General features: G+C 41.0%; 1 protein-coding gene across 1 annotated transcript in view; it reads right to left on the bottom strand.

The window, feature by feature from the left end:
* Nucleotides 1-574: 574 nt before the first annotated feature.
* The window catches only part of PREP (prolyl endopeptidase), a 140,328-nt gene continuing 126,761 nt past the window's right edge, over nucleotides 575-14,141 (bottom strand). The window contains exons 14-15 of the mRNA XM_065889245.1: nucleotides 4,781-4,937; nucleotides 575-1,314 (exon numbers count right to left, since the gene is read on the bottom strand). Of these exons, the coding sequence (XP_065745317.1) occupies nucleotides 1,020-1,314; nucleotides 4,781-4,937 (452 nt within the window). The 3' untranslated portion in view covers nucleotides 575-1,019. The remainder of the gene's footprint in view (nucleotides 1,315-4,780; nucleotides 4,938-14,141) is intronic.

Below are 14,141 nucleotides of genomic sequence, written 5' to 3'. Positions count from 1 at the left end.
ATTTCATGAAATGTTAAACCAAATGCCTTAATTTTTTTTTTTTTCTTATGGACAAGTTTGAGGAATGATATATTTTCAGGCTGGGGAGACACACTTTTTAAAGTATGACTATTTTTATTTCCAGGAAGTGGTCTATGGGGGGAAGAACTGCTTGGCAAATGCTGAAATTTCTAATCGTAAGATAAATTTGGAGAGTTCACTCATGTGGTCTCTTAGTTTTAGAATCCCAGGTACTCTGATTTCCACAAATACTTTGTAACCAAATGGACAGACAGACAAATAGGTGAATAATCTGAAGCTTCGGGTCCACTGATTTTTAGGAGGCATCCAAACCGAAAGAGCCCCGGACGATATGACCAGCTGGCTGAGTGGTTAATATGTAAGACAGTAAGCCACCCCTAATAGCTTCCTCACCATAAACAAGGGAGCTAGATGGACGCACTCCGCCTCCGTGCAGCGCTTACAGTCTATGACTTCATTGCTTATTCCCATAGACAAATGACAGGACGCAGTGCAGGATGACTGCGCTTCTGGGGTTGCTCCTCGACACAAAGGAACCAGAAATAAAGCCTCTCATTCTTAAATAACATTTATTATTGTGGCAAAGAAGTCTCTTTCAGGAGAACAAGTCTCACATTTATGTAATGGTGTATTGGTTATAGTTATAGAAGCAAATTTCACTGAGGTGCTCTATATGAAGTATGCCTGACCATGACTCTGAATCCAGCAATCTAATATTCACAGCGTGTTGGCTGCCATTAGCTATTTATCCGAACATGCCTTTTGTTCCTTTTAAAATATGTGCCTGCACAGGGTGGGAAAAAGAAACGCCAAGGGCCTGCTAAAAAGGAGAAGCCTAGAAAAGATAAAATCCCCACGGCAGTTCTGTTCAGCTGCAGTCCGCGAGTGCAGGAACAGTGTTCGTGTGGGGAGGCATTACGCCCAGTGGTTTCTCGGTTTTAACGGTGTGGGAGCCCTTGAGGCTTTCCGCGGCCGTCGGAGGCAGTGGGAAATGCCATTTACTGAATCCAGTCAATGTTCAGGCAGCGCGCTATGAACGCAAACATGTCTGACACTTCTTCTATTACTTTGGCCGTGGGCTTCCCAGCCCCGTGGCCCGCCTTGGTGTCCACGTGGATAAGCAGGGGATTGTTCTGCTTCCGACTGCGGCCCACCAGGTACTGAAGGGTGGCAATGAACTTCAGGGAATGAAGCGGGACCACGCGGTCGTCATGGTCCGCAGTGAGGAGAAGCATGGACGGGTACTGGATGTCGTCTGCCTCTGGTAGCTTCACGTTGTGCAGTGGAGAGTATCTGAAAGGCAAAGGCACTTTCATGAGGCCGGATATCAAAATGAGAGTTGTGTGTCCACTAGGATAATCACGGGGACCGGTGGGCACAGTGACTTGCGTCATCTACCCGCCTACCGTCACCAGCAGTGAGGACTGCAGCCAACTGGTCCATGGGTGACCACTGCAGACTAAGTTACATCACCTCACCGTTTGGGCTGTGACTGGCCAGGGCTATTGGAAGCTGGGGAGCTGTGTCGTTTATTTCGCTCCCACTTTGGAAGCCTGTGTAAGAAAGAAACAGGGCTGTTGAAACAACCCAAAGTATGTGCCTACTGACTGTCTTGAGGTGAATATTTTCATATTCTTCAGACTGACTTTTTCACTGCTACAAAGTGGACTGACTGTCCCTTTGTATTCTACATGGAAAGATTTTAATTGAGGTATAGTAGATTTACAATATTAGTTTCAGGTGATTCAATATTTTTATAGATTATACTCCATTTAAAGTTATTATAAAATATTGGCTATATACTCTGTGCTGTACAACATATCCTTGTTGCTTCTTTTTTTTTTTTGTGGTACGCGGGCCTCTCACTGCTGTGGTCTCTCCCATTGCGGCGCACAGGTTCTGGACGCGCAGGCTCAGCGGCCATGGCTCACGGGCCCAGCCGCTCCGCGGCATGTGGGATCTTCCCGGACCGGGGCACGAACTCGTGTCCCCTGCTTCGGCAGGCGGACTCTCAACCACTGCACCACCAGGGAAGCCCTGATTGTTCTTTTAAATCACTGATTGTGAATAGAATGGGTGCAAGCCTTTCTTTTGTTGAAGAACTTGAAATCCAGTGTACAGCAGCTTTTGCCTGTTTAGTATCTATAAAACCTTTATTCTGAGCTCAGCTTGGCAGTCTTAGGAAGACCACGTGTCCCCTCTGGGCCTAGCTTCCTGTCTGAAACCAGGGAACCTAAGCCGCTGACCCCCTGCTGGCTCACAGTCCAGCAGAAAGAAACTGACTTTGGCCAATGGTGAGAAAGTTAGTGGAGGAGACACCTTCTGAAGCACAAGATAAGTTTCCAGTTAACAAAAAGGTTTTTAAGAACATAAGTACAATCAAATTAAACAGCGATTGATTAATAGTTAAGCCATCTCTGGATACTTTTTCTTTACGTTTTAGTCCATATGGGTGTCATGTTTTCCAAAGTGTTCAGTATTAATGAATTAAACTATTTTAGTAGAGTTTTATTTTGGAGGGTAAATAGGCAAAAATAGTAAAATTTCTACTCAGTTAACCAAGCTAAGACTAAAACCTTCTGGGGTTTAGTCTCCTAATAGATAAGATGGGGGTACCAATGGGTCTGTTTTCTGCTCTCATTGCAGAGCATTTCTGGATCAACCCCAGTCCTCCAGATAAGGGTTAGTTCTATGGGAAAACAAGTCTGGAAACTGCCTACTAATAATGCCTCTCCCCACCTCAAGGTTCATGTGCCGCATTTATACATTCAAGACTGAGAAGTTCTGTAGAAAAAAAGTCTGTTAGGCTTTATTTTTCCCAGCCATTCACAAACTTGGAAATTTAAATTTTGGGGGTCGTGGGGGGACCCCTTCAATATATTGGATTGAGCTCTCTGTTCACTGGGAGTAGCAAGTAAGAGGAAAATACAGCTCTGTGGGTGCTAGGTTAAAAAATTAAAGTCTGAAATAGGAATATCACACACATCTTGAGAGAAAAAATATTTAGAACTCTTTTTTTGCTTTCAAATTAATTTTAGAAGTATCAGGTTCCAGCAAATATTTTTGCCTTCAATATACAATTAACTCAGTATTTTCAACTGAGTTTAAATGGGACTTATCCTCCCCAAGTGCATATTTTCTTAAAGGTAATTGGAACTATGGCTTCTTCAAATATTCAGCTTTCACCAGGATGTGTCAGTGAGGCTACCTGTGTATTTTAAAAGCTAAACTTTCCCCCTCCTACAGGACAGAATTGAATAGTTTAAAAGTATTCAATTAAAAAAATTCAAGTCATTTTAGCTGAATTTCTAAGTGGAGAGCTAACCATACAAAGCACATCAAATGAAGGAAAAAAACCTGACTTGAGAAATTACTGTATCAAAATACAGTGGGGAGAGGGGACATAGGCTGCTGGTGCTATTCCAAGAGTAATTCCTAAATACTGCTGGTAAAAATCCAAAAACCCCTACATGTGGGAAGCAAAGAGTGAAGAGCCAAAAAAGAATGTAGCTTGCAGTCTGGAGAATCTAAATGTTTGCCATTTTCTCACTGTTTTCGCCAAAGTGTTGAGGGATACGAATATTTCAGTAATGCAACTTGTAGTTTCAAATATATGTGGTAATACTGAGAGCACAAAAAAAGTTTAACTGTTCTTGCATATATTCCTTTTTCTTTTTTTGTGGTACGCGAGCCTCTCACTGTTGTGGTCTCTCCCGTTGCGGAGCACAGGCTCCGGACGCGCAGGCTCAGCGGCCATGGCTCACGGGCCCAGCCGCTCTGCGGCATGTGGGATCTTCCCGGACCGGGGCACGAACCTGTGTCCCCTGCATCGGCAGGCGGACTCTCAACCACTGTGCCACCAGGGAAGCCCTTTATCTCTTAATTTAGAAAAAGAAATCCCATATATATGTAAGTTATAATGACTTTTTTTTTAAATTATTTTTTAATTGCTGCATTAACAAATTACCACAAATTTGGCAGCTTTTAAAAACAACATGGATTTCTTATCTCACAGTTCTATAAGTCAGAAGTCTAGCTTGGCTCAACTGGGTTCTCTGGCTCTCAAGGCTGAAATCAAAGTGTTGGCTAGCTGGGCACTTATCCAGAAGTTCTAGAAAAAAATCTACTTCCAGACTCATTCCAGCTGTTGGCAGAATGCATTCAGTTCCATGTGGCTGTAGGACTGAGGTCCTTGTTTCTTTGATGGTTGTTGGTTGGGGTTGATCTCAGGTCGAACAGCCCCGCTTCCTTCAGTTTCAAAGCCAGCAATGGTGGCTTTAGTCCTCCTGCCCTCCTCATGCGTCCAATCTCTCTCATCTCCCTTTCTGCTGCATCCCCAACTCCCACCAGAGAAAATGCTCTGCCTTTAAGGGTTTGTCATTAGATTGGGCCCACTCGATAATCCAGGATAATCTCCTTATCCTGGTCAGCTGATTAGTAACCTTAATTTAATCCGCAAAGTCCCTTCACAGAAGTACCTAGATTAGTGGTTGACCGAAGAACCAGGGGACAGGAATCCTGGAGGACCACCTTTAAAATTTTGCCCATCACATCTTTGTAGTTTGTTGTTTTTGTTAAAGACCAGGTCAAAACCAGGAAGACAGGTATTCCCACCACTTGCCCTACTTTTGCAGTAAATTACACGCAAATATGAGACATTGAAGGGCATGGAGTCAAACGTTTATCCTTTTGACTATGTTCAGTATTCTGGTATCAAATTGTTAGCAACACAAATATGTCATATGAATTAAAACCTTACTTGATGAGCCATTCAAAGTGTTGTTTGTTGTCTGAGCACCCATAATCAGTGGTCCAGGCGTGACCAATAGTGTATTTATGGAACTTCAGCATGTCCATTACTCCAACTTGGGCAATAACACAACCAAAGAGGTCAGGACGCTGATTTGCACATGCAGCTAAAAATCAAGATAGGAAAGGGAGGTGGTCCATCATTAAACATCTATGTAATAAGCAAAACCAAAACATAACGAAACAATACTTAAATGCTTTCAGAACCCTGGTTGTCTTTTTTCCAAGAGCACAGAAAGAAACCATCAGAAATCACTTGCCCAACAGCCCACAAGCTTTTCCTCCTCCTTCCAACATATCGGAGGGGTGGGTATTGTCATCAGTAGTAGAGATTTACTCCTCAAAGTGAATCTCAATGGGAGAACACATGAAAACCTCTAGGGCTTTCTGTAAAACCTGTGTCCCCTCCTCCCATCCCCAGCTGCTTTCACAGGTAATGCAGGAGGTTAACGAACTTGTTCAGGATCTGAAAACTAGCCTGTGATATCGTGACACAATAAGAAATACCTGTTTATTCTTTGTCCCCAGTTCCTAGAACAGATCTCCTAAAACTCTTGGAATTTCCTGAGTGACAAGGTGAGAGGAGTGTCTCTCATAATTCATAACTAACCCCTTTCAACCGTCTCTGAGTCCATGCTAATGAGATGGGTCTTGGTGGGTCCCCAGATAGCTTCAGGATGGGGGCTGGCTGCCCAAGGAACCAACCATGTGATTAGAGGATTGGATCTTCTGGTCCCACCCCTGACCTCTGGGCAGAGGAGAGGGGGTGGAGATCAAGTTAGTGATTAATGGCTACTTATTTAATCAATCTTGCCTGCATAATAGAACTTCCATAACATCCACCAAACAATGAAATTTGGAGCTTCTAGGGTGGTGAACACAGGGAGGTGCTGGGATGGTGGTGTGCTAACAGGGAGTATGGAGGCTCTGCATGCACCGCCCATACCTTATCCTATACATCTCTTCCATCTGACTGTTGCTGAGTTCTATCCCTTATAACAAACTGGTAAATGTAAGGAAAGAGGAGGGGGACATGGGAACCCCCAATTTATAGCTGTGAGTCAGAAGTATGGGAGGTCCAGAACTTGTGATTGGTGTCTGCAGTGGGGGCAGTCCTATGGGACTGAGCCCTCACCCTTTTGGGTCTGTGCTAACTCTGGGTATTGTCAGAACTGCACTGAATTGTAAGACACCCAGTTGGTGTATGGAGAGTTGGAGAATTGGTTGGCGTGGTATGCCCCCCTTCCCACATTTGGCATCAGAAATGTTGTGAGCAGAAACGGCTCATACAGCCCAAAGCAGAATAGCGCCTAAAACCCAGCTCACAGCTCTAACCGATGTTAACACACCTGCTTGTCCTGTTGTAAGAATATTCTTCTTTGTACACTTAAAAACTTATTTTTTGGAAAATTCAATAAATGTTTATTGAACACCTGCCATGTGCCTGGCACTACGCCTGGGCATATGTCAGTGAATAATTTAGTGGGAAAGATAAAGAAGTGAACAGGCAATTATAGTGTGGCAATCACTACTGTTGAGAAAATACGGGTGCTATGGAAGTAGGGTGTAGGCCAGAGTACGGAAGTTGGGGAGGCTTTGGGAGGAAGTAAGATCAAAGCTGGCACGACTAGGAGTCAGTCAAGGGATGTGAACTTCTGCTGCCTCTGACGACAAACTGTTCCCACCCCAGCTCTGAATTCGGTGCTTATTCATGACACTGAAACCTGAGTCCTACCCCGGCAGATCCTTTCCTCCCACTCAGAGGTGGGAGGCGCAGGAATCTGGAAACTGTTCTTTTTAATAAGCATCTCGGCATCCTGATGGAGGAACTCCATCTCTGAAGGTCCCTTAAAGGACCTAGTTTGTTAAAAGGCATAAATGAATTCCTGAATATAAAACTCCAAAAATAAAATGGAGTTTTATTGGATGAACCAGTAAGTTACAACACAATTCTCCCACTACTGAAATCGGATGGTATTTTCAACGTCCTTTCCCATTAAAAATTTTAGATTCACCCTTAGTTCTTCTTTTTTTAACACTTCATATTTAATTCATATGCAAATTCAGTTGGCTCAAATTCAAAATATGCCCAGAATCAGACCACTTCTCACTACTTCCATCGCCACACCCAAGTCCAAGCCACCATTTTCTCTCCCTGGGACAGAAGCCACCTACCTGGGCTCCTGCTTTTCTGCCCTTGCCTCCCCTTCTGTCTACCCTAACACAGTAACGGGATCAATGCATGATCCCGATTTAAAAAAAAACATGTCAAATCATGACACTCCTCTGCTCAAAACTCCCCCAAACGCTTCTCATTTCACAGAGTAAACCATGCTCTCTGCACGGGCCACAAGGACCTGCCTGCTCTGGCCTCCCCCCACCCCTAACCGCTCCCATCTCTCTCCTCTGCTCTCTGTGCCCAGCCACAGACATGGGCCTCCGGGGCCCATTGCTGACCTGGGGCATATCGTCTGCCTCCTCTGACTGGAACAAAAGCTCCAAGAAGGCAGAGCTGTTGTCTCTTTCGTTTGCTGACATATGCCCAGTATCTGGAAAAATGCCCAGCACTTCTTGGTGCTCTATAAATATGTGTCGAGTGAACAAATCAAATCTGTAGTTATTCGGTATTTAAGAATATTATCCATCTCCTTTCTCAATTTCTTTCCACAAGCCACACGACTTGTGGAATCTTAGTGCCCCGACCAGAGCAGGGATGGAACCCAGGCCCCTGGCAGTGGAAGTGCAGAGTCCTAACCACTGGACTCCATTTCTTTCTTTCTTCTTTTTTTAAATTGAAGTATACCTGACTTAAAACTGACTTAAAACTTATTAGTCTCAGGTGTAAATCAGTGATTCGGTATTTTTATACATCACAAAGTGATCACCATGATAAGTCTATTTACCATCTGTCATCACACAAAATTATTAAATATTATTGACTATATTCCCTATGTTATCTGTACATTATATCTCTGTGATATATATATATGTGTGTATATATATATATATTTTGTGGTACGCGGGCCTCTCACTGCTGTGGCCTCTCCCGTTGCGGAGCACAGGCTCTGGATGCGTAGGCTCAGCGACCATGGCTCACAGGCCCACCTGCTCCGCGGCATGTGGGACCTTCCGGGACCGGGGCACGAACCCGTGTCCCCTGCATCGGCAGGCGGACTCTCAACCACTGCGCCACCAGGGAAGCCCTGTGATATTTTTTTAACAGAGTTTGGACCTCTCAATCACCCTCATCTGTTTCACTCATCTCCCCACCCCACTCCCCTCTGGCAACCACTAGTTTGTTTTCTGTATCTATGAGTCTGTTTATGTTTGTTCAATTGTTTTGTTTCTTAGATTCCTCATATAAGCGAAATCATATGGTATCTGTCTTTCTCTGTCTGACTTACTTCACTTAGCAAAACACCCTCTAGGTCCATTCGTGTTCTTGCAAATGGCAAGATTTCATTCTTTTTTTATATGGCTGAGTAATATTCTACTGTATGTATTATTATACACCTCCTTTATCGATTAATTTATCAATAGACACTTAGGTTGCTTTCATATCTTAGCAACTGTGAATAATGCTGCAGTGGACATAGGGGTACCTACCTTTTTGAATTAGTGGTTTTGATTTCTTTGGGAAAAAACTCAGAAGTTGAATTGATGAATCATACAGTAGTTCTATTTTTCACTTTTAAGGAAACTTCATACTGCTTTCCATAGTGGCTGTAACCAATTTATATTCCCACCAGTGCATGAGGGTTCCCTTTCATCTGCATCCTTGTCAACACTTGTTATTTGATGTCCTTTTGATACTAGGCATACTGACAGGTGTGAGGTGGTATCACTGTGGTTTTGATTTGCATTTCCTTGATGATTAGTGATGTTCAGCATATTTTCATGTGTCTATTGGCCATGTGTATGTCCCCTCTGGAAAAATGTCTATTCAGGTCCTCTGCTCATTTCTTTTTTTTGGGGGGTATGTGGGCCTCTCACTGTTGTGACCTCTCCCGTTGCAGAGCACAGGCTCCGGACGCTCAGGCTCAACGGCCATGGCTCACGGGCCCAGCCGCTCCGTGGCATGTGGGATCCTCCCGGACCAGGGCACGAACCCGTGTCCCCTGCAATGGCAGGCGGACTCTCAACCACTGCGCCACCAGCGAAGCCCTCATTTTTTAGTTGCGTTTGTTTTTGATGTTGAGTTGTATGGGTTCTTTGGATACTTTGGACATGAACCTCTTATCAGATAGATTGTTTGTAAATACCTTCTCACATTCAGTAGGTTGTCTTTTAATTTTGTTGATAGTTTTCTTCACTGTGCAGAAGCTTTTTAGGTTGTTATAGTCCCATTTGTTTTTTGCTTTTGTTTCCCTTGCCTGAGGAGACATACCCAAGAGAAGTTTGTGAAGACCAATGTCAAAGAGTGTACTGTGTTTTCTTAGGGTTTTATGGTTTCAGTTCTTACAGTTAAATATTTTTTTGAGTTTATTTTCACATATGATGTGAGAAAGCAGTACAGTTTGACTCTTTTGCATGGAGCTGTCCAGGTTTCCCAACACCATTTACTGAAGAGGCTGTCTTTTCCCCACTGTATATTCTTCCTTCCTCTGTTTTAGACTGACCATGTATGTGTGGGTTTATTTTTGGGTTCTCTATTCTGTTGCATTGATCTATATGTCTGTTTTTGTGCCAGTACCATACTATTTCGGTTACTAGAGTTTGTAGTATAGTTTGAAATCAATGAGCATGATACCTCCAGCTTTGTTCTTCTTTCTCAAGACCGTTTTGGCTATTTGGGGTCTTTTGTGTTTCCAAATAAATTTTAGAATTGTTTGTTCTAGTTCTGTGAAAAATGCCATTGGTATTTTGATAGGGACTGCACTGAATCTTGTACATTGCCTTGGGTAGTAGGGTGATTTTAACAATATTAATTCTTCAAATCCATGAGCATGGCACCATCTTTTAATTTGTGTCATCTTCAATTTCATCAGTGTCTTACAGTTTCCAGTGTACAGGTCTTCCACCTCCTTGGTGAGATTTATTCCTAGGTATTTTATTCTTTTTGATACAATTTTAAATGGGATTGTTTTCTTAATTTCTCCTTCTGATAGTTTAAGGTACAGAAATCCAGATTTCCGTATATTAATTTTGTATGCTGCAACTTTACTGAATTCATTTATTAGTTCTTTGGTGGTATCTTTAGGATTTTCTATACATAGTATGTCATCTGCAAACAGTGGCAGTTTTACTTCTTTTCCAATTTGAATTCCTTTTATTTCTTTTTCTTGTCTGATTGCTGGGGCTAAGACTCCCAATACAATGTTAATAGAAGTGGTGAGAGTGAGCGTCCTTGTCTTGTTCCTCACCTTAGAGGAAATGCTTTTGGCTTTTCACTGTTGAGTATGATGTTAGTGGTGGGCTTGTCATACACGGCATTTCTTATGTTGAGGTATGTCCCTCTATACCCACTTTGCTAGGAGTTTTTAATCACAAATGGATGTTGAATTTTGTCAAAAGCTTTTTCCACATCTATTGATATGACCATATGGTTTTTATTATTCAATTTGTTAATGTGGCTTATCACACTGATTGATTTACAGATATTGAACCATCCTTATATCCCTGGGATAAATCCTACTTGATCGTAGTGTATGATCCTTTTAATGTGTTGTTGAATTTGGTTTGCTAATACTTTGAAGATTTTAACATCTGTGTTCACCAGTGATAATGGCCTGTAATTTCCTTTTTTTGTGATGTCTTTGTCTGGTTTTTGTATCAGGGTGATGCTGCTGGCCTTGTAAAGTGAGTTCAAATGTGCTCCTTTCTCTTCAGTTTTCCAGAAGAGTTTGAGAAGATATGTGTTAGCTCTTCTCTAAATGTTCCGTAGAATTCATCTGTGAAGACATCTGGTCCTGGACTTTTCGTTTGCTGGGAGTTTTTTTTTTTTTTTTTTTTAATATTACTGATTCAACTTCATTACTGGTAATTGGTCTGTTCATACATTCTATTTCTGCCTGATTCAGTCTTGGGAGATTGTAAGTTTCTAGGAATTTATCCATTTCTTCTAGATTGTCCACTTTATTCTGTATAATTAGTCACAGTAATCTCGTATGATCCTTTGCATTTTTGTGGTGTTTGATGTAACTTCTTCTTTTTCATTTCTGATTTTCTTTGGGCCCTCTCTCTGTTTTTCTTGATGAGTCTGGTAAAAGGTTTATCTTTTTATCTTCTCAAACAACCAGCTCTTAGTTTTATCGATCTTTTCTATTGTTTTTTAGTCTCTATTATTGCTCTGATCTTTATTATTTTAATTACTTTAGGTGTTAGGTTAGATTGAGATTTTTCTTGTTTCCTGAGGCAGGCTTATAATGCTATAAACTTCCCTCTTAGAACTCCTTTGGCTGCATCCCATTGATTTTGGATCATTTTTTCCATTTTCATTTGTCTCCAGGTATTTTAAAATTTCCTCTTTAACAGTGACCCCCCCACCCCGTTGTTTAGTAGCATATTGTTTAGCCTCCATGTGTTTGTTTTTTTGCAGTTTTTTTTCTTGTAGTTGGTGTCTAATCTCATACTGTTGTGGTTGGAAAAGATGCTTGATGTGATTTTAATCTTCTTAAATTTAGTCAGAGGTGTTTTGTGGCTTAGCATGCTCTGTCCTGGAGAATGTTCCATGTGCACCTGAAAAGGATGTGTATTCTGCTGCTTTTGGGTGGAATGTTCTTGAAGTCCATCTGATCTAATGTGTCATTTAAAGCCAGTATTTCCTTAATGATTTTCTGTCTGGAATATCTATCCACTAATGTAAGTAGAGTTATTAAAGTTCCCTGTTAGTGTTTTACTCTTGACTTCTCCCTTATGTCTGTCAATATTTGCCGTGTACATTTAGGTGCTCCTATGTTGGGTGCATAAATAACTTTAAAATTTTTATTTTATATTATAGTTGATTTACAGTGTTAGTCCCAGGTGTACAGCAAAGTGATTCATTTATACATATACATATATCCATTCTTTTTCAGATTGTTTTCCCATATAAGTTATTACAGAATATGAGTAGAGTTTCCTGTGCTATACATTAGGTCCTTGTTGATTATCTATTTTACATATAGTAGTGTGTATTTGTTAATCCCAAACTTCTAATTTATCCCTGCCACCACACACCTTTCCCCTCTGGTAACCATAAGTTTGATTTTGAGATCTGTGAATCTGCTTCTGTTTTGTAAACAAGTTCATTTGTATCATTTTTGGGGGGTTCCACATATGAGTGATATCATATTGATATTTGTCTGACTTACTGCACTGACAATCTGTAGGTCCATCCATGTTGCTGCAAATGGCATTATTTCATTCTTTTTTATGGATGAGTAATATTCCATTGTATATATGTACCACATCGTCTTTATCCATTCCTCTGTGGATGGACAACTAGGTTGCTTCTGTGTTTTGGCTATTGTAAGTAGTGCCACAGTGAACACTGGGGTGCATGTATCTCTTCGAAGTATGGTTCTCTCCAGACATATGCCCAGGAGTGTAATTGCTGGATCATATCATAGTTCTATTTTAGTTTTTTAAGGAACCTCCATACTGATCTCCATGGTGGTTGTACAATTTATATTCCCACCAACAGTGTAGGAGGGTTCCCTTTTCTCCTGGGTGCATAAATATTTATGAATGTTATATCCTCTTCTTGTATTGACCCCTTTATCATATGTAATGCTCTTCTTTGTCTTTTGTTACAAACTTTGTCTAAATCTATTTTGTCTGAGTATTGCTACCCCAGCTTCCTTTTTGTTTCCATTTGCATAGAATATCCTTTTCCATCCCCTTACTTTCAGTTTGTGTCTGTCTTTGGATCTGAAGTGAGTCTCTTGTAGGCAGCATATAGTTGGGTCTTATTTTATTATCCATTCAGCCATTCTATCTTTTGATTGGACCATTTGGTCCATTTACGTTTAAATTAATTGTTGATAGGTATGTACTTACTACCATTAAAAAAAACTGTTTTATGTAGTTTTTGTAGTTCTTTTTTGCTCTCTTCCCTTGTGATGTAGTGACTATATTTAGTGTTATGTTTGGATTACTTTCTCTTTTTTACTTGTGTATCTACTATTGATTTTTGGGTTTGGTTATCAGGAGGCTCATACATAACCACCTATATATCTTTGCGATTAAGATGATGATCTCTTAAGTTTGAACGCTTTCTAATAATCTTGCATTTATATTCCCCCTGCCATATTTAATGTTTTGATGTCATATTTTAAAACTTTTTGTTTTGTGTATCAACTTAACTTCTGTTGTGAATATAGATGATTTTACTACTTTGTCTTTTAAACTTCTTACTGACTTTGTAAGTAGCTGATCTACTATCTTTAGGTTTACCTTTACTAATGAGTTTTTTTTCCTTTCATAATTTTCATCTTTCTGGTTGTGGTCTTTTTTTTTCCACTGAGAGAAGGCCTTTTAACATTGCTTCTAGAGCCAGGGAAGTTCCTTTATAAGTAACTAGTGGCTTTTCTCTTGCTCTTCTTAAGAGTCTCTGTGTCTGGGTGTGGACCTCTTTGGGTTCATCTTATTTGGGACTCTCTGTGTTTCCTCAACCTAGATGTTTGTTTCCTTTCCCAGGTTAGGGAAGTTTTCAGCTGTTTATTCAGATAAATTCTCTGCCCCTCTCTCTGTTCTCCTTCTTGGTCCCCTAAAATGTGAATATTAGTCTGCTTAATGTTGTCTCAGAGGTCTCTTAAGCATCCTCATTTTTTAGAATTGTTTTTTCTGTTCAGCTTGGATGATTTTCACTATTCTGTTTTCCAGGTCTCTGATCCATTCCTCTGTATCATCTAATCTATTGTTGATTCCTACTAGTACATTTCTTCTTTCAGTTATTGTATTCTTCACCTCTTTTTGGCTCTTCTTTATATTTTCTTTCTGTTAAATGTCTCATTGTCTTCATCCATTCTTCTCCTGAGTTTGTTGAGCATCTTTGTAATCATTACCTGAACTCTTTATTGGATAAGATTACTTATCTCCACTTTGCTTAGTTCTTTTTCTGGGGTTTTATCTTGCTCCTTAGTTTAAGACATAGTTCTGTCGTCTAATTTTGCCTAATTCTCTGTGTTTATTTCTGTGTATTAGGTAGGTTGGTTATGTTTTCTGAGCTTGGATAAGTATCCTTAATATAGGTGATATCCTGTAGGGCCCAGCAGCAGACTTCCCTCTGGTGACCAGAGTTACATGCTCTAGGGGTGCCTCCTATGTAGGCTGCACGGGCCCTTGTGTTGTGGCAGGGCCAACTACTTTGGGCATGCTGACAGGCAAGG

Source organism: Phocoena phocoena, chromosome 12, assembly GCF_963924675.1.
Source record: "Phocoena phocoena chromosome 12, mPhoPho1.1, whole genome shotgun sequence".
Lineage (NCBI taxonomy): Eukaryota > Metazoa > Chordata > Mammalia > Artiodactyla > Phocoenidae > Phocoena > Phocoena phocoena.
Note: the sequence above shows the minus strand (reverse complement) of the source record. Positions and strands in the feature narration are given on the sequence as shown.